Raw genomic sequence first — 23,499 nt, 5'->3', positions numbered from 1 at the left:
ATGTGATTGCTCCACCTTGCGCATGCTCAGGCCCTCACCAGAGTCGAGCTAATGCCGGCACCCAGCCCTTGAGCTTCCAGAACTGTACACTGAATATACCTCTTTTCTGGATTTGGTGTTGTGGCACAGCGGGTTAAGCCACCACCTGTAACACAGGCATCCCATATGGCCAGTTTGAGTCCTTGCTGCCCCACTTTCAGGCCAGCTCCCTGCTAGTGTGTGTGGGGGGAAAGCAGAACAATATGGCCCAAGTACTTAGGCCACTGCCATCCACATGTGAGATGCAGATGGTAATTCCAGGCTCCTGGCTTTGGTCTGGTCCAGCCCTGGCTGTTACGGCCATTTGTGGAGTGAACCACAGGATAGGACAACACTCTCTCTCCCTCCCTCTTTAACAACCTTTTAGATAAAGATACAATTTTTTTTAAATTCTTTTCTTTATAAAGTGCACAGCCTTGGGTAAGTGGAAAATAGACTAAAATTTGATCAAAGTGTTAAAGTCATATGTTTCAAATAGAGCCATCTATAAAACATATCAATATAAACAATAAAACTTGTAAATGTGTAGTGTGCAAAAAATAAAACTATTGAAATAATGCATTTTCTTTAAAAAAAAGTTTGTGGATGGAATCTTTGGTGTAAAAGTTCAGAAATCCATGCACATGTTTTGCATAACATGAATTTTCCATGACCTTTTTGAAGCCTCTTGTACATATCGCATGCTGTAGGAGGCCAGAGGGCCCCGGGGAGCTGCTGTGTGTTGGGGGCTGCTGGGAGATCTCTGACCAAGCCCAGGAGGCTTGGGCAGCTGCCCTGCCTTTTCTTCAGGCTCAGAGGCTCCATCAAGAGTGCCCTCACTCACCACACCCGTTCCGCCTCTCCTTGCTGGGAACCGGCCACAGGTGTGGGAAGGGCAGACACAGGCCTGGGCTGCTCACGCCCTGCACAGTCCTGAGAGGCCTGTACTCTGGACCGGCCCCAAGGGGTTCCTGGGCAGGGAAGGGCCTTGCTTTTGCAGTTTGTCCTGAAGGTTATACCAGCAAGGCATTTTTCATGGCAAACCCCTGCTTTCCCTCTGGGGCCAGGGCAGGGGGTTGGGGGTGGGGCATCACCCCAGACTCCCAGGCTCCACCCATGATGTCATACCTGACTGCTGCAAGAATGACAAGGGCTCTTCAGAAAGTAAATGGGAAATGGAACTTAAAGTATGAGTTAATTTTGGTGCACCCAACATCTGAGTGTGAGTTGTAGTGGATCACAGGGCCCAAGGCTGGCCTTGGGGCCCCCCAGTGCGCTGGCAGTCCGCGCTGGCTGGCGTGGCCTTGGCCGAAGCTCAGCCCCAGCCTCTGTCCAGAGCATACCTCTAGCCCATCCACCCACCCTCATTACTCTTTCCAGCCCTTCCCCTTCTCATCTCCCTTCCTGTGGGCGTGGCTGGCCTTCTGAGACCTGGGGCCCAGTTCTCGGGGGCCCTGAACACTGGATTGCACCCTCAGTTTCCTGGGATTCCAGACCCCAGTAGCACCCAGGAGCCTTCCCTAGCGCAGTGATCACACACATTCCTCATGCTGCCCACTGGTGCCCCAAACCCCATGGGACACGGCCTGCGGAGGCTTACCTGGGACCAGGGGCCCGCACGCCACCGACCAGGGCACAGCTCACGGTTGCAGGCGCGGCGGCTCTCGGGCCGGTTGTCATTGCAGTGTTTGGTGTGCACAGAGCGTGTGGTATTGTTGTGCAGCGGCTGGACGCAGCGCACGGGGCGCACCTGCATGCCTGTCCGCCCGCAGCTCTGACTGCACGGCTCCCATTCACCCGTGACCCACCTGCCGGGGGCAGAGCAGGCCGGGTCAGTTGCCCCCTGGGCTGCAGCCTAGCTGGACACAGACCAGAGAGAGGGCGGCCCGATCTCCTGCTACGCACGCCTTTCCTCTTGCTGCAAAGCTGCCAGCCGCCCAGGCCTGACAGAGGAGGCACTACGGCCCCAGATCCTTTGGAGGATGAGTCTCAAGGGTGCCTGTCACTGGAGACCCAGGGGACACGGGGCTGCTGTGGAGAAGGCAGAGCGAAGGGGCTCTGACAACCTCCCACACCTCCTCAGACCCCGGCCCTGCCCCAGGGCCTCAGCCGCTGCTGCTATCGCAAGCCCTCTGGGCTGAGCTGGAGAGCAGCCTGTCTCTCTCTGCACATCCCTGCCTCTCTGCATAGCTCTGTCTCCGCACCTGCCTTCAGCATACCTCCCACCTTACTAAGCAGGGCCCTGCCAAGGGAGCCTGGGCCCAGAAATGCAGCCCGACCAAGCCTCGGGGTCTGAGGAGCAAAGCTGCTGCTTAGGGACCATCTTACACAGCACTGGAGCCAGGCTGGTCTTACGCGGCCTCAGTTTCCCCACAAATGTCATCTCTAAGTTGCACATTACTGTTTCAGCTTAGCAGATCTGAAGCTGAGCTGTGCCACCCAAAACCCCAGAGAGCCCATCAAATGCCTTGGGAGGGTCAGGTCTGGAACCTGGAGCTCCACATCCCATATGGCCTTTCCCGGGAGGCCCAGTGGCCTCTGGCCTCCTTCCCCCAAGGAGGACCCTGGGCCGGGCTGGGGGATGCCTCCAGGGCAGCTGCGGGCACTCACACGGGCTGGGAGCACTCCTGCTGGTTGCACGCCCTGCGGATGGGCTTGGGTTTCACGAGGGCGTGGCAGAAGCCCCGGTGCACCATCTTGTGGTCCAGCCTCCGGCGGCAGCCATACTTGGTGAACTGGGACCCTGAGGACAGAGAACTGGTTGGGGGCTCAGAGGGGTACCTTCACGAAGAGCCAACCCCCCCCACCCCGTCCTCCCTGCCCTTATGATGATGTACAGGGTGGGGCAGCTGGAAGAGGAGACCCTGGCCACTCTCCTACTCTCTGGCTTCCTGCCAGCTAAGACAGGATGTACTCTTCCCCCAACCCTTCACCAGGGGCCAGGGCTTGGCAGGAGGCTGCAGCCGCTCAGCACTGAGCACAGGGCCTGAGCCCCTCCCACTGCAGCTCACAGAACAGCTCCCAGTAGGGGGGCACCTCTTCTCCCGGGGTTCTGGGATCCGTGACCACAGCTGGAACACTTGCCACTGTCACAGCAGGGGGAGGGGTGCTGTGGGCATCTCATGGGCAGAGACTTGGGATGTTGCTCAACTTCAATGTCACCAGCCCCCACAGCAGGAAAGGTAGAGCAGCAATGTCAGTGGTCTGGGTGTCGGGAGGTGGCCCCGGAGGGGGCGGGGCTGGCACTGGTTGGTGGAAGGCACCAAGAGGATGGTGAGGAGGCATCAAGCCCTCCAGGTTCACCAAGGGAAGTTTGCTTTTGACTCCAAAAGCAGAGGGGGCTGTGCAGGTCTGGAGTGGACAGGTGGACACACAGGGCCCCGGGGGGCTGGGAATATAACAGCGGACAGGTTCCCAAGACAAGGGATCAGCAACAGGATGTGCCAGGGAGATCCAGGCAGGGACGGGATGGGTACTGGGCCCACAGGTGCTATCTCATGGAGGGGGCCCTGGAGGAGGACTCTTCCATCTGCCTGTGTTGGGGAGTGGGCCCCCCCCATCCCTTGGTGAGCGCCTCCTTGTCCTCCAGCGGTGGGACCCTGCACACCTGCCTCCTACTCACCCGGTCCCCCAAAGCTGCGAAGAGCTCCCTGTGCGTCTGGACCTCCTATTCCCACCCAAGCAGGAACTCTGAGGTCACGGCCAGCTGGGGGCCCTCTGCATTGGCCCTGCCCCAGGAAGGTCTGGGAAGCTTTTCGGAATGAACCGGAGGGTAGGACCTCTCGGGGTGTCTCCATCCTCAACCTCCTGCCAGGCCGCATTTGCCCTGATACCTGCCCACTGCCCCTCCCAGCCCAGGTGGAAGTCACTGCCATGGGCCATCCTCCCTGGCCATGGCAGCCAGTCTTCTTGCACTTGGCACATGGCCTCAGCTTGACAGTCAGAGAGCACTGATGGATCAGGAAGCCCCCGCCCCGCCCCCAGGGCTGCTGCTCCCGCCGCAGGACTACCCCCTGCTCCTCCTCCAGTGGACGCCTGCGTATCTCACCTCCACCACAGGGCTTGGAGCATGGAGACCACTTCTTGAGGGCCCACTCGTAGCCCATGGAGTCCTCTTCCAGGACGTTGTTGTCATCCACATTGAGTGAGTCTTCGTGGATCATGTACTTGTACGTCAGCGAGACCCGGGCGTCTCCCTCCGGGATCACCTGCACTCCCCCCAAACCCCCCAGGTCAGCTGTGAGTGCCCTCTGAGGCAGCTGGTTCAGCAACCTGAGCTCCAGGCTGGGTTCCGCTGAGCCTTGGGTCAGGACAGTTTTATCAACCAACCAGTCAGCGTCATCTTGTTTCGTGAGTGCAGACCCTTTGCTCAATGCCCACTGGTGACGCACTGACATTGAACTTGGTCGGCAGCGGAGTAACCAGTGCCTGTGAGACACCAGTGCCAGCGAGACATACCACAGTCTGCTCGGACTCCGGGCCACAAGGCAGCACCTTGGCACCTGAGTGGCCGCTTGCAACAGGAAAGTCACCCCTCACCAAAGCACACAAACACGCAACTTTGGGACCCTAAGCAGACTGCCTGAAGGGTGCTTGTTGCCTCGTGGGAACTGCAGCAGGAAGACAGAGCAGCAAGTAGATGCACCACACCTGCAGGTGCCTGGCAGCAGACTCAAACTGTCCACCGCTCTGTGCATGCCCACATGTGGCTTACAGGTAATGTTTAGGGAGCAGGTGAACTGCAAATCCAGAAACCATGAATACTGAGCACCAGCTATATACCCACAGTCAGAGGGAGGTTACCAAAGGCATTTTTTTTTGGGGGGGGGACAAGTTGCTGCAGGCGAGGTGGGCAAAATGGATGGTGTACATAAAGCACAGTGGCTCATGCTGACACCTGCTCCCCAGGTACAAGAAACACACCTGGAACACTGGGGTCTCAGTGATTAAACCCAACCTCAGGGAGCTTCTGCACAGGTAAGGGACTGGCACCTCCTCTGTAGTGTTTGAATTGTGTCACAAAATACGTGACTTTCACATTTACTTGCAGCTGCATTTTAAAAACTGGTTGTAAACTCAAGCCCACTCAGGATTCCACCGCCCAGGAGGTCTGGGTCAAGTGCAGCTTGGAGATGAAGCCCACGTGATGTCACTCCCTGGGGGCAGGGTTTCAATGTGAGGGCACATCAGGGACACGCCTGACGGAGGCCAGCGTAGATGTCACCCTGGTGGGAAACCAACCCCTCAGAAAGCAGACCCTGAGGGCACCCAAGGCGCTGTGCAGGACCCAGAGCTCCGGCTCCTGCATGGGCCCGTGTCTGGTCCTCGCTGTGGACCTCAGCGCTCTCAGCACCCTCGCCAACTCACCAGCACGGTGATGGCGCCGCGTAGGGGGCCCATGGTCTGCAGCGTCTCCCGACCATCCTCGTCCCTGTACTCCCACTCCACGCCCATGGCAATGAAGGTTTTGGCATTGGGATCCACGTCATTTTCTTCATTTAAGATGAACTTGCCCGTCTCCAGGTTCTTGACGGCTGAGAATGGCAAAGAGAGCCCCCCCCATCCCCACCCCCACCATGTCACCCAAGTGCTGGGCCCAGGTCCACAGTTTGCTGGGCAGGGGTAGGGGGGTGGGCATGGGGGAATTGGGGGATCAGGAGGAGTGGAGCCCCAGTCTTCCTGGATGCCCTCTGCTGGGGCCTGCCCCTGGCAGTGACAGCCCACATGGCATTGGGAGCCTAGCCCCACCCTGAGGCTCCAAGGGGATTGCAATGCCCTCTTTGTGAGCCCGTCCATCCACACGCGTGTCCTTCTGTGCAGTCCAGCACTCTGCCCAGGCCTTTCCCCTGGCCATATTCCCCCATCCTCCTTGGAGCACTCAGCGGGCACCTAGGGACCCTGGGGCCAGCTAGCCAGGTGCACCTGCTGGACATGAGGGCAGGGGCCTGCCGGGGCAGAGGGATTTCCTGCCACGGTGCTGAGCAGACATCCAGTGGGAAAGGCGGGGCCCCATCAAAAATTGGGCCCCATCCACTCCCCACACACACCCCTCTAGGGGCTAGCCTGACTGGCGAGGCCCCTCCAGCCACTGGGCACACTCACTGGCTGTCTAGCGGCCATGCTCCGTGAAGTTTGGGGGCTGCGGGGGGTCAGGGTGCACAGGGGAGCCTCTGCTCCCCCAATCCATGTGGGCCCCGCTGCTGCCCCAGCCTCCCCACTTCTCCCCAGCATGCCTCCCTTGGTGGGAGCTGGCTTCCAGCAGAGCGCCTTTTTGAACTGACTTCCGCTTTACCTTCTATGGAAGGTGAGTGGTACTGTTTTTGCCTTTAGGGTAGTGATAGAGTTTCCTCTTAAAAATCAGGAAAAAACTGAATGTTAACAGCTGGCAGAGTGTTTGCTGAACTCTGGGGGTGGGTGGAGAGGCTGAGGGTGCCAGACCATGCAGTTTGGGGGCCCCTGGCCCAGTGCAGCCTCCAAGGAGCAGGGATAAGGGTGAGGCCAGGACTGGAGCAGGAGCCTCCCCCTTCTCCCACCCACAGTGGTCATCACTGCTCACTTTGGCCCTGTGATTCTTCGGGTCTGGGATGCCCTTGGTGGGGGGCATGGCTGGGGAGACCCTGCTGAGGGTCAGGGTGGCCTGGAAATGTACCACCTCCCAGGCGGGGCTGGTGGGACTGGCAGAGTTAAAACAGAGAGATGGGATCTTTCGAATTTCAAATGAAACTAGTGGAACATACGCAGTACAGCGTGAGGCCCTCCACAAGCTGGCCCCTGTGCCCTCAGGTTGGTGAGTGTACTATACAGAGCTCCCCATACCTCCCCACCTTGGCCTTGAGACCAGGGATCTGGGAGGGACCATTCTGCAGGCCCCAAACCCAGCATCGCCAAGGCAGAGGGCCACAGGAAAGGTGGGCCAGCAGGTGGCGCTGCAGCCGTGCCTCCCAGCCAGGGCTGCACCGTCCAGGTGATCCCCACTCCGCTCACCCCAGAAGAGCCAGGTGCTGCGCAGGCTGAGCTGTCCAGGCCCTGAGACTCACCCAGGTGGTGGCTGGTGGCATCTGCCTCCTGGATGAGCAGGTGTCTGGCTCCCGCGGGGATCTCAAACATCTTGATGTAACCTTTGTTTGGATGTAGGAAGATAGGGACCAGTGAGAAGGCAGGCGGCACGTGCAGGGGCCTCACCTCGAAGGCCCTTCCACTGCAGGCTTTGCCCGCCTACCCGGGGAGGGGCCGGAGGGACAGTGACAGTGACCTGGGTTGCGCCACAGCCCTTCTGCTCATCTTCAATTCCCAGACACCTCATCAGACCCCTCCACTGGAAACCGCCTGCGGATGGTCCAAACCGAGTCCCTCCTGGGCGTGACTCTGAGGCCCTAGGCACCCCGCTTGGCCTGTGTTGACTCTCAGCTGCCTCCTCTGCAAATATCATCAGACACCCCCTCTCTGGTGGGGCTGTGGCAAGGCCAGCCCCCAGCCCCTGACTTAAAAGGCCTGCCCGGCACCAGGTAAGGGACAAAGTCCACGTATTTGTTCCATGGGGGCAAACTGAAGTGGCTTCTCCCCATTTCAGAGGCGGTCTGACTGAGGCCTGGAGAGATGCAGTCAGCAGGTGCCGGCCTGCCCAGAGGGCAGAGGCTGGGCTTGGGTGTGGTGTGTGCCTATGTCCCCAGGGGCTGCCATGCTGGGAGCTGTACCCAGTGTGGTGGTGCTGAAGTGGTGGGGCCTGGTGGGAGGGGGGTCAGGTCCTGGGGGGCTCTGGAGAGTGGGTTTTCGGGAAGTGGTCCCACCTGTATGCTTGGCCCCTTCCCCACATAGTGGCCCCCTGTCCATCTCCCCTCCTGTGGTGTCCTGGCCAGGGCACAGCGCCATGTGGTCTGGGCCCTCTGGTGGCTGCCTAAGCCACAGCTCAGTAAACCTCCTCACTCACACAGTACCCAGCCCCAGGCAGAGGTTCACACCCAGAGCCTGCCTCCCTGGAACCCGTGGCCCCCAGCTCCAACCAGAGGTCCTGCTTCCAGGCCACAGGTGGAAATGCACCACCCAGGAAGGACTGCTGATGGCCAGTGGGGGGCAAGAGACAGCCGGGCAGCTGGGCAAATCTGGAGGGTTGGAGGGGGGAAGGCACCCTCTGCAGGTCGACCTCCAATAAAGACGCCTGCCTGTCACCTGGGCTCCCTTCTCCCTCTCCCTCACCACTCCCCCTTCCCCCATCACGAAGCTCTAGCTGTCTCTGACTTAGGCTTCCTCTTGCACCTGCCCCTCTGGGGCCCTATCCCCAGCAGGGCAGAGCCCCGAGGGCGCTGGAGGCCCCCCACCCCGACACAGGCCCAGGCAGCAGGACAAAACTCACCGTGCCTCTTGGGGGAGCGCGTGAACGTGCCCTTGACCACCTTGCACCGAGTGTTGTCCCCTCCACACACGCCGCACTTGTCCTCTTGCTTGCTGGAGCCGATCACCCCGTCACAGCCCACTTTCTGCAGGGGGAGGGGCAGTGAGTGGCCCACAGGCCCCCTCCTCACCCAGGGGCCCCAGCACCTGTCGCCCCAACTGCCCATGGCCAGGAAAGGAAGCCAGGCTTTGGAGCAAGACAGAGCTCCACGCCTCGCCTGTAGCCAAGCTGTGTGCCACCGCTGGGAAGTGTAACCTGAAAGATAGCACAGCGCAGCCCAAGGGGCCACTGTCCTCAGACGGTGCCAGCAGGGCGCAGCAGGCCCCAGGGGACACCTCTGCTCTGCGGCTGTTCCTGGCCCTGCTCCTTCACATGGCCCTTTCTCAGGGGTGTCCACACAGCATGTGCCAGAGACAGCCCCTCCGGGGCACCCACCCAAGGCTTACTCCCTGTCTGTCTTAGAGGGGGTGCGGACACTTGGGGGCGCTCCTCTGCTCCAGGCCACCTGGTGGAGGTAACAGCACAATAGAGTTGATTTCCCATGATCCTGGCAGTGCCTCTGCCCCAAGTCACAGAAGCTCCCAGGGCGGAGCCCCCGCTTGTCACTGGCTGAAGCTGCTACCCCAGGATGCTTCCATATAGATGCCCGGACTGACCTTTCGGGAGCTCAGCAGGTACAACCTCTCCTTTGGGCTGGGCTGCTCCCACTGACCACCCCAGAGTGCACAATAGCATCACAGATTTCCCTCTTCACCCTGGCTGCCAGGAAGCTCAGAACTAATTCTCCCTTAAAAATTCTTCTACCCCAACTTGGAGGGACTCACTTCCTCTCTTCTGCATTTTTATTTCTAATGTTGGTCTGACATCGCTGGCAGGAGCCTCTAAACCCTGAAAAGACGAAAAGCAGTTGCCCTGTGAGGGCTGAAGTATGCAATCATTGGTTTTAGGCTTTTTGATGCATTTCTGAAAGTGAGCAGAGTTTAAAGAAATCGGTACAAAAAACATGCTCGTGTTTCTTTGTATGGTTCCAGAGAAAACTGTTATCTATCCCATCCTTGGCAAATCCCCGACTGTGACAGGTGGGGTTCAGCATCCAGCATCATGCACCTGGTCTCAGGCAGGCAGTGACACCTCGCAGACCAGGCTTCGAAGGCTAGGTCCTCCTAATGGCCGGCAGTGCCTTACCTGGGATCCTAATGCAGCTAACGGTGCAGAGAGCGGCTCAGGTGGGGGACAGCCCCATACGCCCACTGCCCACCATCACCAGGGTCCAGAGGAGGCTGACAGCTCAGGTTCCACTTCTACCTGGTAGAAGACGCCATGGTGGCCGCAGGTAACTGTCCCATGGGCAGGGGTAGGTAGCTAATGAACATGGCTTCCCCTTTCCTGTCTGAGGCAGTCCTATTACCGAGTTATCAGAGCGGGGCTCAGGTCAGCTCATTTCACCTCCCTGTTGTAGAGCGGTTTTCAGACGGCATATGGAAAGGTGCGTTCTTATGTTCCCAACGCGTGGCCCCTGCTGGCCTCACGGCTGCGTGCTTGTCTTCCGAGCCGCTGCTGTGTGTGCTGAGCAAGGGTGCAGGGCCATGGGGCTCTGTCCCGCTGCATCTTGGCCGTAACCTTCCATGTAGCACTGCAATCTTCACCTTCCTGATGCGTTCTCTTTCCTTTCATTATGACTTTTTAAAGAAGTTTTATTTATTTATTTGAAAGCCAGAGTTACAGAGAGAGGAAGAGATGGAGAGAAAGGTCTTCCAACCACTGGTTCACCCCCAAGTGGCCACAACAGCCAGGGCTGCACCAATCCGAAGCCAGAGCCAGGAGCTTCTTCCGGGTCTCCCACATGGGTACAGGGGCCCAAGGACTTGGGCCATCTTCCACTGCTTTCCCAGGCCATAGCAGAGAGCTCGATCAGAAGTGGAGCAGCCAGGACTCCAACTGGCGTCCATATGGGTTGCCGACACTGCAGGCGGCAGCTTTACCTGCAACGCCACAGTGTCGTTCCCTCATTATGACTTTAATCGCACACCTTTGTGGCGGACAGTGTAGAAATTTGATAGCCAGATGCCATGTGTATTGGTCAGAGTCACTGGGGTTGGAAGATTCCCAGGACCCACTTGGCTATTGCTGTTCTGTTTTTACCAGAGTCTGCTTCTTCTCAGAGAGGAATTTCACATTCACCGGTGCCATCAGAACAGAGACAGTCCGTGTTCTTAATGCTCATCCTTGGTGTGTTTTAAGCCTCTCTTTTCTGTCTCCTTTCTTTTCTATCTTTCACAATATGATCCCATGCACACAGAGATCATGCAAAATTTAGCTACCTGCTTTTATCCCTTCAAAACTCACCATTAGTTAATAGGCTATCTGACCCAGTCTTCTCTTGTTGTCAAGGTCAGGGGTGAAGTTGCAGCCATGTCCCCTGGAGACCGGTGAACTAGTGCAGTTCTCCCCACAGGCAGCTCCCCAGGTTCTGACACCGTCCACAGCTGTTTCTACTAAAGGCGCCCCCTGCTGACGGCCTGCGCTCTTGTTTAGTTTTCCTGGTCCTGTCCTATATCTCCCTACGATTGGTCATCTGAAAATTCTTCCCAGGGGAGCACAAAGCTTGGATATGCAAAGCACCACCCCCAGTCTGAAGCCTGAACACCCCCTTTATCTGACTCCCACACTCCCAGCCTGTTTCTCCTGCCCTCTGCCATGCCAGACCCAGGCACTGACACAGAGTCCGCGCCCCAGAACTGAAGCCCAGAGTCGGCCGGCGTCATTTCAAGGAGCCAACCGCAGCCGTCAGTCAGCTTTGCCTTGCTTTCCTGGAGGAGACCCCAATACAAGCCGTGGCCCTGGCTCTCCCCTGTCCTCTGCCTCCAGCCCCTCCGCCTGCTTCCCCGCGTGGCCCCATCCCGAGAAAGGTAAGGAATAAATCCCCGCGTCATCACTCAGTCCCCTCCATAGAGTGAGAATGAGGCACCGTCTGCATCCGCTTTTGAAAATTTGGTCTCGCAGGATCGGAGTCTACTGCGGGGGTCAGGACTTTCGGGCAGGTGCAAACTGAACCCAGCCCTCCCCCCTTAGGGAGCTCCTACAAATTCACACTCCCGGGCTGGATCCTAGGCACACTCAGCCTGAGACCCTGGTATGGGGAAGCTGGGTCTGCCTGGCTCCGCCTGTCCTTTCCAACACTTGCTCACGCTGCATGCTCCCAAGATAACCCCGGAGCGGGGTGGGGGGAGGCGGCCCCCAGGAAGTGGAACCGGGGACGCGGCACTCACCCTGCAGTCCCCGCGCACGCAGAGGCTGAAGGCGTCCTTGTAGGAGCAGCGTGTGCCGTCGTGCACCATGCGCTTCATGGACACCACCTCCCCGGTCTCCTTGGACTCGCAGTACAGGTGACAGCGCTCCTTGGCTGGGAGGCGGAAGGCAGGGCGTCAGCCGGGAGCGCGGGAGCCCCACTCCCATTCCCGCTAGCTACCTGAGTTCATGCGAGGGGAGCCCTCCCGCAAGGAGGGAACCCCAGGAGGCTTTTCTTAGGAGACCCCCTCCTCCCTGCCACCCTGGGCGCATCCTGCACTCCAGGGCGGGTGACGGCCACCAACTTCCTAGCTTTGTCCCCTGGACAGGCGCCTTTGGTCCTGGTGCCCTGCCCTGGACTGAGGGAGCGCTCCTTCCCTGCGGTGGGCCGACCTCCAGCCCTGAACTGGCAAGGAGAGCAACGACCGGAAGTGGTAGCGCAGGCGCACACCTGCCTCCTCCCCTGCCCAGCACTTGGGGAGAAGCAGACACTACTCCAAGTTCCATCCCCCAGGCCAGGGACTGAAATGGAATGTCACGTCTGATGTCTTCCCTAGACAGGAACCTCTGCTCCAGCCGTCTCTGCTAACAGAGACGTCTACAAACGATGGGTTCCCGGAGGGATCCCGGAGTCCGTGGATCCTCGCAGCCCACGCGACAGCCGCACAAGCCTTGTCGCGGCTGAAGCTGCTTTGAACGCGTCTTTCTGACACCCGCAACTCAGAGTCCTGCCTAACAGGGGCCTTTGGCCGGGTCAGCTCCGCCTCATCCCTGGCTGACCTAGCACTGCAACCCTGGGCTCATCCACCAGTGGCGATGGCGGACGCCAGCGCCTGTCCCCAGCCATTACAGGCCCTGCAGGATATCCTGGCTCCTTTTTTTCGCAGCCCTGTCGCCTTCCCTCACCCCCACACAGCCCTCCAGGCCCTTGTGCTGAACCCCGCCGCCCCCAGCCTCACCATCCCGGTGCTCGTGGGGTAGCCAGTGGTGCTGGCCGTCACCGTGCTCAAAGTACATGTCCCACTGGCGGCACTGCTCCTCGCGGAAGTCGGCCAGGGAATCAGGGCAGTCCTGGGGGTTGCACAGCTGGAAGTCGTAGGCAAGGCCTGAGCAGGTGCGGCCGCCGTTGGCCGGGCTGAGGGAGAAAGCAAAGGCTGTGCTGCTGGGAGCCACGTGGCCTAGCCCTGGCTGTTGCCGGCATTTGGGCGGTGAACCAGCAAATGGGAGATCCCTCTCTCTCTGCCTGCCTGCCTGCCTTTCAAACAAATATTAACTCAAGGGCCTCCTTCCAGCCTGGGCTCCTGCAGAGGAGGGCAGCCTGGGGCCTCCAGACAGGAAGGAGTGAGCAGGGGCAGGGGAGCCACACCAGCCCTGAGACCCCCTCCCGCATCCCGCTAGGCCGAGAGGAACTTGACCTCTGCTATGCTTTGGTCCCCAAGCTCTTGTTGGGATTTCACCTGAAGTCGTAAATTCAGTGGGGTGGAAACTTCTTGCAGTTACGGTTTTAGAAGCAGGGCTCAGTGGGTTGGGGGTGATGAGCCCTCTGAAAGAGGCTTGGGGCAGGGCCTCTCCGCTTCCCGGCTTGCCAAGGGTACCCTCCTCTACCCCCTACTGCCGTCTCCTGCCCTCACTGGATGCCAAACCAGTGGGGCGCCCCACGCTGGGGTTTCAACCTCCAAACGGTGAGTTAGCCAATAGACCTTTTCTCTTTATAAAATGAGCAGCCCCAGGAACACAGGTGTACTAATGAACAGCCAACTGCCAGAGCCCCTGTCCCCAGCAGTGACTGCCCACCGCCGGCTCAGAGCCTGATCTGAGAATATTGTGACCCAAGTGAGAGAACAGGGGAACTGCTGCAGAGGGCGGAGCCTCTCTGGACGTGCCGGCCCCCAGCCTGTGTCCACCACAGCTGCATTTACGGTGCTCAGCTTAGAAGATGGAATTCTGTTTTATTTTATGTGAGACTCCTGAATTTTAATATTTTTATATAAACTGGTCTTTAAACACTAGACAGGTGAAAGAGAGAGAGAGAGAAAGAAAAAGACAAGAAATAAAGAAAGCAGGGAGGAAGGAAGGAATGTAGGTGGGTTGTGCCTGTGATGCCAACATCCCATATGGGTGCCAGCTCATGTCCCTGCTGCTCCAATTCCAATCCACCTCTCTGCTAATGCACCTGGGAAATCAGAGGAAGATGGCTCAAGTCCTTGGGCCCCTGCCACCCGCATGAGAGACCTGGATGAAGCTCCTGGCTTCATTGCAGCCATTTGGGGAGTGAACTAGTGGTTGGAGGATTTTCTCTGTCTCTCCCTCTCTCTCTGTAACTCTGCCTTTCAAATAAATAAATAAATCTTAAAAAAAAAAAAAAAAGAAAGAAAGAAAGAAGGAAGGAAGGCAAGCAAGCCCCTTGTGTCTGCATAGCCACAGACCCTGCAGGCCAGGTGTAGTGGTGGTGGTGGGAAGGGCCTGCCTGGAGAAGCAGGGGGCGGGGCTGGGGGACAGCTCCTAGGCTGATTCTTGGCTGGGTAGCAGGGATTGGGAGGGAGTCCGGACCCTGCCTCTCATTTGACTTCAAACAAGAGGGAGCTGAGAGAGCCCCCTCTCCATCCCTGTGCCCCCCACATCTGTCCACCTGCTCTCTTCCACCGCCGAGGACAGAGTGGGCCAGTGCACAGGCCGGGCACTGCAGCCCCAGGCTGATGGGTCAGGAGCGGGTTTCCAGGCCGTGTGGCAGGATCTGCACCCTCTCCTCTGATTCTTAGTCTCCCTCTGGGTATGGAGGGGAGAAGCCTGCCCTTCCTGCTCTGGCCCACAGGGTGGGGCTGGCTCCTGAGGGGTTTCTGGGCACCTCAGCTGTCGCTGGGGTGACACCAGGGCCAACTCACTGTGGGTTGTCGCACTGCCGGGTCCTGAACTTCACGCCCGTGCCACAGGTGCGCGAGCAGGAGCCGAATGGAGTCCAGGCGCCCCAGTTGCCGTCCCGTTTGAGGATGTCGGGCGTTAGCCAGATGCAGTGTCCTTTAAAGCAATGCTGAAAGACAGAGCCGTGCCCTTGTCCCGCCACTCACAGGCAGCAGGCTCTCAAACACCCCCACCCCGGCCTGTCAGCCCGCGAGGCCGGTGACACCTGCCCCAAGCCAGGGCACTGGGGGTCACGTTGCAGAGGAAAACCTGGTCGTGTTACTTGCTGGGCACTGGCAGCCCTCCCTGTCCTGAGGCCAAGGGGAGGGGCTCGGGCGGCAGAAGGCGCCCAGGTAGTGCCCACCCCGACCATCCCTCAGCTCTGACCCCACCCCTTGGCACCAGCCCACTCCGCACTCTGTCGGCAAGATGGAGGCCGCCCGTGTGCCCATGTGAGCAGAGACACCAGCGCGTCCCACTGTAACTCCAGAGACACAAGGACCTCATTAAGTAAAAAGGACAGGTGACAGCGACAGCAAACCCGGGGGATGAATGGAGAATAACAGTGCTGTGTGGGAACCCAGCTGTGCGGCTGCGATCTGACCGACGCTCCCCCGGAGGGAGGGCAGGCATTGACATGGCCCGGGACCCACTGGGGCAGAGGACTGCGAAATCAAACCTACAAAGTTAAGGATCAAAGGGATTGTTGGCTTAGGACAATAAAAACCCCTCTGCCCCCAAAACCAACAAGCACAAACAACCAAGGCCAGAGAACAGTGTGTTTAAATTAACTGACGACTTTTTCTCCAGTTCTGCCTTCAAATGATGTTTCTGTACTTTTGTTTTCCGCAGAGAGCGAAGAAGCCAGAGCTGCTATTTTCATCCTCACTGTCACACTCTTCAGCACCGCCACTGAACCCAAAAGAGGCTCCAGACAATAGGTGAATGAATGGCCAGGGCCTTGTTCCAATAAAACTTTATTTACACAAGCGGTCAGCAAATGGCAACTTCTAAAACGGAACTTCTGAAACGGAAGTGTAAGGAGGCAAGCTGGCCCCGTTCCTCAGGGACACAACCGTTTAGCTGGGGAAGATTCCCCTTTAAAAAACAGCAGCCATTTACGGCCAATGGAAAGTATCCTAAAATCAGTGCAACAGAGAGAGAGGAAACAAGGGAAGTGTGGCCTCTGAGCCTCAACCCTCTCCCAATCCTTCCACAGCTCAGTGCGACAGGTGCTTCACTGTCAAGAAGACGGGGCTCCCCACGCCCCCAGCTCCTGGGCTAGGGCTACTGTTTCACACCAGGGAATACAGGGCACCTGATCCTCTCTCCCTCCCAACTCTGTGCTGTGGAAAGGCTACGCCAGGAAGGGTGGCCAGGAGGACCAGTGCCCCCTTCCCCCAGCCCCCCCACCAAGAGTAGTGGCCCTGATAGCCCCTCCCCTAGCCTGCATGTGAGAGGAGCTTCCATGCTGAAGGGAGAAGAGGCTACTATTTCCAGCCAGGACTGTGCTGGGCCGGGAACAACCCTGGGAGAAGCAGGCCACTGTCCTTGCTACGGCACCAGTGCTTTGGCGCAGTAGCCTGCTCATGGAGAGAAGCGGAACACAGCACCCCACAGCTTCTCTAAAGGGATTTGCTTTGGAAACAGCCCAGAGAAATTCATGACTAAGACAGGTCAAAAACAACAGAGGGACTCAGCCTTGTGGCACAGGAGGGTAAAGCCACCGCTTGCAACACTGGCGTCTCAACTGCTCTACCTCTGAGATCCAGCTCCCTGCCTGGGAAGGTGGCGGATGGTGGCCCAAGTGCTTGGGTCCTTGCCCCAAGTGGGAGACCAAGAGGGAGTTCTTTGCTCCTGGTTTCAGCCTGGCCCAGTCCCAGCTATTGCGGTCACTTGAGGAGTGCACAAGCAGATGGAGTCTCTCTCGTCTCTCTCTCTCTCTCTCTCTCTCTCTCTCTCTCTCTCCTTTCTCTGATACTCTGCCGTTCAAATAAATACATGAATGAATAAATAAGTCCCTTTAGAAAAGCAATAGAGACCTTAGTATTGAGCACTAAGAGACCTTTTAGTTCCATGACACCAACAGCAGCAAGTCAAACGGAAAACCAGTTAGAAGCTACAGACAGAACCAGGGGCAAAGATGACATAGTCTCCTCCTGGGGTCCGAGGAAGCCTCAGAGATGGCAGCACCCTGCCCCCACAAAGGGCCCAGAGTTACCTGGATCTTACCACAGATAAGGAGAACCTCAGGGCATTAACACAGGGTACAGCCTGTCAGCTGGTGACAGTGATCAGTTTAACAACTGGGTGTGACAGCAATAGAGGCAGGAAGGCCTTAAGCTTAATGGGGAGATCAAAGAAAGCCTGGTTAATCCCACTGTGGGTTTGGGGTGTGGCGGTGGGGGTGGGGGTGTGGACCCTGGCCACGAGGACTGCTTGTATGCCAGGGCTATGGCCACGAGGACTGCTTGTATGCCAGGGCTATGCCCCCTGAGGGGCTGGGTCAACAGCTGCACACCGCAGGGGAAGCAAACGTCGCAAAAACAATCCACCTGGCTTACTAAAACAAGCCATCAGCAGGGCCCGGGAGTCCATGGGCAGAGCTGCCTCAGCGTGTCACCTACAGAACGCCGGCTTTCAGCAGGAAACTCCGGGAGGTGAAAAGAAATAGCACAGTGGACTCACGCCCAGGAAACTGAGCCTGGGATAGCAACAACCTTTAAGGAGGTCCAGTTGTTGGACTTAGAAAAAAAAAAAAAAAGCAGCAGCAGCATCTTCAAAACAGCTACTACAAGTATGTTTAAAAAACAAAAGTAAGCCATGTCTAAAACAAGAAAGGAGTGTATAAGATCAGTGTCTCACCAAACAGCAAATACCAGTAAATAAACATTATGGAAAGATCATCAAAAATACCAGACACAATTCTGGAGTTGAAGAGCACAATAACGCAGATGATAAATTCACTAGGAGGCTCATGGGTAGGTGTGCGCATCCTCCCACAGTGGGAGGAAGGCCCGGGCATGGAGGCTCATGGGCAGGTGTGGCCCGGCGCATCTTACCGTGGCAGAAGGGATGCCCCGGCACAGAGGCTCATGGGCAGGTGTGAGCCATTGGACGAGGGTTCTGGGAGCCTGGCACCGCATACTTCCCCGGTGGAAGGGAGGCCCAGGCGCAAAGGGGGCCCCACCTGCGCCCTCTGGCTCCCACCTCTTGACGCTGCTGCACTAAGGGGGCAGTTTCAAGGTAAATTTTGGAGGGGACACAGCACCCCACAACCAGGAACAGGACAAGCACGTCTCCTCGTGCCACTTCCACCCAGGACAATCGGGCAAGAAAAAGAAACCTTTGTCCTAGAGAGGAGGAAAGGAGCCCTCGTCACGTGTAGATCTACATGGGATCACAGGGAGTCTGCTGAACACCATGGGAGCAAACGGACAAACTCAGCGAGGTCATGAGACACAGGATCAGTGTACAAAAATCAAGTGCATTTCTACAAACTGGCAACACGTGATTTGAAAATGGAATTTGAAAACTGTTCCAGGGGCCAGCATTGTGATGTAGGGAGTTAAGCTGCCACCTTCCATGCTGGCGTCCCATATGGGAGTGCTGGTTCAAGTCCCAGCTGCTCTTCTTCATTTCTACCTCCCTGCTAATGCACTTGGGAAGGCAGTGGAGGTTGGTTAAGTGCTTGGGTCCCTGCCACCCACATGGGAGACCCAGATGAAGCTCCAGACTCCTGGCTTTCGTCTGGCCCAGCCCCAGCTATTATGGCCATTTGGGGAGTGAACCAGTGGATAGTTGATATGTCTGTCTGTCTGTCTGTCTCTCTCTCTTACTCTGCCTTTCAAATAAATAATCTTTTTTTTTTTAAATTCCATCTACAATAGCATCAAAAAGAGAAAAAACCCTTAGGAACAAAATTATCAAAAGAAATGCAAAGCTTGTCCACAGAAAATTACAAAATATCATTGAAAGCTATTAAAAATCTAAGTAAACGGGAAGATATTTCTTGTCCATGGGTCAGACTGTTAAGATGGCAACATCTGTGATTTGCTGAAATTGAGAAACTGCTCACAAAATTTCCCCTGGGAAAGCAAGGGACCCGGAATAGATGAAACAGTACTGGAAAGGAACTGCACATTTCCCCACTTCAACGCTCCCTCCAAAACCCCCGAGGCAGGCGTGCAGCTTAGCAGGCCCACATCCCACACAGGGTGCCTGAGTCTGAGGCTCTGGTCCTGATTCCAGCTTCTTGCTAATGTGCACCCCAGGAGGCAGCAGCTGATGGCTCATATACTTGGTTCCCTGACACCCACGTGGGAGACTCGGGTTGAGTTCCAGGCTCTTGGCTTCAACCTGGCCCAGTCCCAGCTGCTGCTGGCATTTGAAGAGTGAGCCAGTAAGTGGGAGATCTCTGTCTGTCTCTCTGTTTCTGTCTGCATCTTTCAAATAAATAAATTTAAGAAATTTTGTTAAACCTACCATACTCCTGATAGTATGGTTCAGATACAAGGACAGCTCAATCTGTCAGTGGAATGGGGTGTAGAGTTCAGAACCGAACCTTTGCATTTGGTCAGCTGATGTCTGACAAGGGTGTCAAGACGATTCAAGGTAAACAAATTAGTCTTTCAACAAACAGCGCTGAGACCAGACGTTCACACGCAAAACAACGAAGGGGGACTCATAAAATGGATCACGACTTCAATATGACAGCTGAGACTCAGAATAAGACACAGGCGTAATCTTCTTAAATGGTTTCTTATGTACCTCATCTAACGCACACATGATACAAGTACACACAGATGAACTTCTCATTCAAAAGACCTTCATCAAAATTAAAAACACTTGTGCCTCAAATGATGCCATCAAGAAAGTAAAAAGCTGATCTACAGAATTCAAAAAATATTTGCAAATTATATATTTGATAAGTATAAGGGATTATAAAGGACTCTTCCATATAAAGGACAGAGAGAGACAAATACTGCTTTTGTTCCCCTTGATATGTGGGAACTAAAATTAAAACAAAAACAAAAAAAGAAAGAAATGTCTGTGTGTATCAGTATTGCTGCAAATATAGTTTTACCAAAGTTTGTTTCATGCCTTTGTCAAACCAATGGTCAAGAATGCTACACTAGGGGCTGGCACTGTGGCGTAGCGGGTTAAGCCGCCGCCTGCAGCGCTGACATCCCATATGGGCAGGAGTTCAAGACCCGGCTGCTCCACTTGAAATCCAGCTCTCTGCTATGGCCTGGGAAAGCAGTGGAAGATGGCCCAGGTCCTTGGGCCCCTGCACCTGCGTTGGAGACCCAGAAGAAGCTGCTGGCTCTTGGCTTCAGATGGGCGCAGCTCCAGCCGTTGTGGCCAATTGGGGAGTGAAGACCTCTCTCTCTCTCTCTCTCTCTCTCATTCTCTCTGTAACTCTTTCAAATAAATAAATAAATCTTTAAAAAATGCTATATTACTATAGTTTTGATTAACTGTGATTACTTTAAAAATGTACTGTGTATGGGGGGAAATGGCCGTTTCCCCTTCACTTATTGTTTATACCCGTTGCTTATATGCCCACTAAATGAGGATCTTTTTTGTGCTTTTTACTTGTTAAACTTCTCATCTGGTGAAGAATTAAGCCTTTTTACTATAATGTAAATTTAAGATATGCTATCTCAAAACCTAAAAAATAAAAAAAGAAAGGGATGGAGAAAGCGGGAGCGTAGGAGGGAGAAGGGAGAGTGGAAGGGAATATCATTACATTCTTAGAATTATATCTATAAACTACATTGAATCTGTTAAAAAACTAATTAAAATAAAAGACACTAAAATATATAAAGGTCTCTTACAACTCAGTAACAAAAGGATAAATGACTCAATTTAAAAATAAGCAGAGGAAGGCTGGTATCATGGTATTGTGGGTAAGGCTGCTGCTTGCAACATCAGCAGCCCATATGGGCGCCGGTTCGAGTCCTGGCTGCTCTACTTCTGATCTAGCTCCCTGCTAATGGCCTGAGAAAAGCAGCAGAGGATGGCCCAAGTGTTTGGGTCCCTGCCATCCATGTGTGAGACCTGGAAGAAGCTCCTGGCTCCTGGCTTCAGCCTGGTCCAGCCCTGGCCATTGTGGGCATCTGGGAAGTGAACCAGTGGATGGAAGATTCTCTCTCTCTCTAACTCTTTCAAAATAAGTAAATAAATCTTTAGGAAAAGAAATAAGCAATAGATCTGAACAGACATTTGTCCTCCAAGAAAACTGTCATTAAGCAGATGAAAAGGTGTTCAATGCGGTGGGAAATTAGGAAAAACATATCAAAACCCCAGGGAGGTAATACTTCACACCCCAGGAGGAACGCACAAAAAGCAAAGCCCTCAGCCAGTGCGTGTGGTAAACAGGTGTGCTCCTTTGGAAAAAGTCCAGTCCTTTCCCCAAAGTGGCAAACACAGAGTTAAAAGCAAACCCAAGGATCCCACCTCTAGCGAACTGTCCAAGAAAAATGACAAATCCGCGCAATAATCTGCACAAGAATCTTCACGCAGCATTTCTCTTAATGGCTGGAAAGTGGAAACAAGTGGAATGTTCATCCAATAATAAGTGGGCAGACAACTAGGATTCACTGTTACCCGGCAGTCAGTAGGCCTGAGAGCTGACACCTGCCACAACATGGGCGAACCTGCAACCGTTATGCCCATAACACTAGAAGTCAGTCACCGGAAATCACACGTTCTATGACTCCACCTATATGAAACGTCCAGAGTAGCAAAATCTCAAAGACAGAAAAGCAGACGAGTGGCTGCCTGGGTCAGATGGATTGAGGGGGCTGCTAGTGAGTGCCTGGCTTCTCTATGTCCTACAATCGATTGCTTGCTGTGATGGTTGCACAAGTCTGTATACACTGAGAATCGCAGAGCTGTTCTACTGAAACGGGGAACCTCAGCTGGGCAGCACATTTCTGAAGCCGTCTGGATGTAAACAAACAGGCCGTGGGTGGAATCGGCCTTCGGACTGCAGGTTGCCAGCCCTTGTCCAGCATGCCGAAGGCAGCAGTTTTCTTTTCTTCAGTATTTATGATTTAAATAAGCCAGCGGTGCTGTCACCGGAAGTTAGGACAGGCAAGGGTGGACACAAGGCTCTGTCCTGGCCGTGGCTCCCAGGGCATTTCCTGCCTTTTTGGTCAGAGCCTGACTTTCAAACGCTCTTCGATTAGCAGCAGTGCCTGAGGCTGCCAGTGTCCTTACTTTAGGAATGTCACGGTGTCTTGGCTGCTGTCAACATTTCACGTCCAATTAGAAGGAAGGTGAAATGCGTGGCCAATTCGCTCATCATCTTAACTGCCCTTCGGCCCCTGGCTGCCCCAAGAACCCGCCCATTACCTCTCTGAAGTACGACTCTTCCCCCCAACCAACGACTGCCCTTGGTTTGATCCAAAATGGGGCAGGCTGCTGTTAAAATTTACTTTTTGAAGGCAGAGTTATTTTTCTTTTTTTAAAAAAAAGATTTATTTTATTTGTTTGAAAGGCAGAATGACAGATACATAGGGGAGGAGGGGGAGAAAGAGAGATAGAGATAGATAGATATATAGAGAGACAGATCTTCCAACCACTGACTGTCTCTCCAAATGGCCTCAACAGCTGGAGCTGGGTCATGCTAAAGCCAGGAGCCTGGAGCTCCAACCAGGTCTCCCCCATACAGGGGTGGCAAAGATTTCTAGGAGCTACTCTCATACCCAGGCATGCACGATAATTTAACCACACACATATGAGAATGAAGATCATGTACATAAACCACTAAATCCAAGTTCTCTGTGGCCAAGCTACAAAATACTCAGCCAACAGGACAAGGCCCCGCAGGGGGAGACCAGCATGAAGAGTGGTGAGCTCCTTTGCCTGTGCTGAAAATGCATCACGTTTGCAAACTGCCTGACAACACGTGCTGTGGAGACACCTTGCTGTGCCCCTCCTCAGAGCCTTGAAAGGTTCACGCAAGGGGGACACCCCAACACTGAAGCTGCTCCCCTCGCATGACCTTTGCTGGCTCCCACTGCTGGGGACGAGGGGGCTTCAAAGCCCTGTGTGGCCGACCTCTGTCCCCCTGCAGTGTCACCTACCACGGCGGCGGCTGCAGGGCAGGAGCTTGGGCCGTCCTCTCAGCAAAGCCCACTCTCCCTCCCTGCCTTTGGGCTGCCCCTGCTTAGAATGCCTGACCCCAGCTTCCCCCCGAGGCACACCTGGTGCGGTGGGCTCTGTGGCAAGCCCCCAGACCCTTTCACGAATGTATTCCTCGAGATTCCGTGTCCTGTGTGGATTTGGAGACCACCAGACACGGAGTGAGTGGGGACTGAGGGGACGAGGAGCTTCCCTGGCCAGGCGCTCAGATGCACAGACCACTTCGCTCTGCAGAGCACTGGCAAGTGCACAGGAGAGACGTCCCCCCCGCCAGCTGAGCACCCAGCCCTTGTCTCTCACCCCAGGCCCCCAAAACCTCTCTGCTCCACCCCACCAGGGCCCAGGGCTCTGAACCCTGAGGGTGCTGCTGACAACCTCCCACCCCGAACCCCCCAGCCCTTCAGCGTCCAGCCCAAGGCAGACTGGGAAGAAGCTGCAACAGTCAAAGGCAGAGGCTGGGAGGCAGCTGATTGTAGATTTTTTTTTCACTCCTTTCCAGGTCAACTGCATGCATAGAATACTGGACTGACTTTTACCCTTTGGTGGATTCAAAAAATTGTGAATAAATAGGGGTGGAATGGGGTACAGGAGACCAAGCAAGGGCGACACGCCTGTGATGACTCAGCTGTAGGATGGGAAAAGGGGGTCCAGCCTAGGTGTGCAGGAGGAGCCCCAGCCAGGGGCCAGCTGTGTCCAAAGGTGAGCTCCGTGTTGCCCACTACTGATGGTAGATGAGACGGCGGGGCACAGCC

The 23,499-nt window shown here is 55.6% G+C and overlaps 1 protein-coding gene across 3 annotated transcripts in view; it reads right to left on the bottom strand.

Moving 5' to 3' along the window:
• The window catches only part of ADAMTS2 (ADAM metallopeptidase with thrombospondin type 1 motif 2), a 224,230-nt gene that overhangs the window by 10,867 nt on the left and 189,864 nt on the right, over positions 1-23,499 (bottom strand). For all 3 annotated transcript variants that reach the window (XM_051833770.2, XM_051833771.2, XM_051833769.2), the window contains 9 exons: positions 14,578-14,723; positions 12,655-12,830; positions 11,677-11,810; positions 8,369-8,492; positions 7,056-7,136; positions 5,386-5,552; positions 4,067-4,226; positions 2,629-2,761; positions 1,619-1,826 (listed from right to left, as the gene is read on the bottom strand). In XM_051833770.2, coding sequence (XP_051689730.2) covers positions 1,619-1,826; positions 2,629-2,761; positions 4,067-4,226; positions 5,386-5,552; positions 7,056-7,136; positions 8,369-8,492; positions 11,677-11,810; positions 12,655-12,830; positions 14,578-14,723 — 1,329 coding nt within the window. The remainder of the gene's footprint in view (positions 1-1,618; positions 1,827-2,628; positions 2,762-4,066; positions 4,227-5,385; positions 5,553-7,055; positions 7,137-8,368; positions 8,493-11,676; positions 11,811-12,654; positions 12,831-14,577; positions 14,724-23,499) is intronic.

Source organism: Oryctolagus cuniculus, chromosome 6 (assembly GCF_964237555.1).
Source record: "Oryctolagus cuniculus chromosome 6, mOryCun1.1, whole genome shotgun sequence".
Taxonomy (NCBI): Eukaryota; Metazoa; Chordata; class Mammalia; order Lagomorpha; family Leporidae; genus Oryctolagus; species Oryctolagus cuniculus.
Note: the sequence above shows the minus strand (reverse complement) of the source record. Positions and strands in the feature narration are given on the sequence as shown.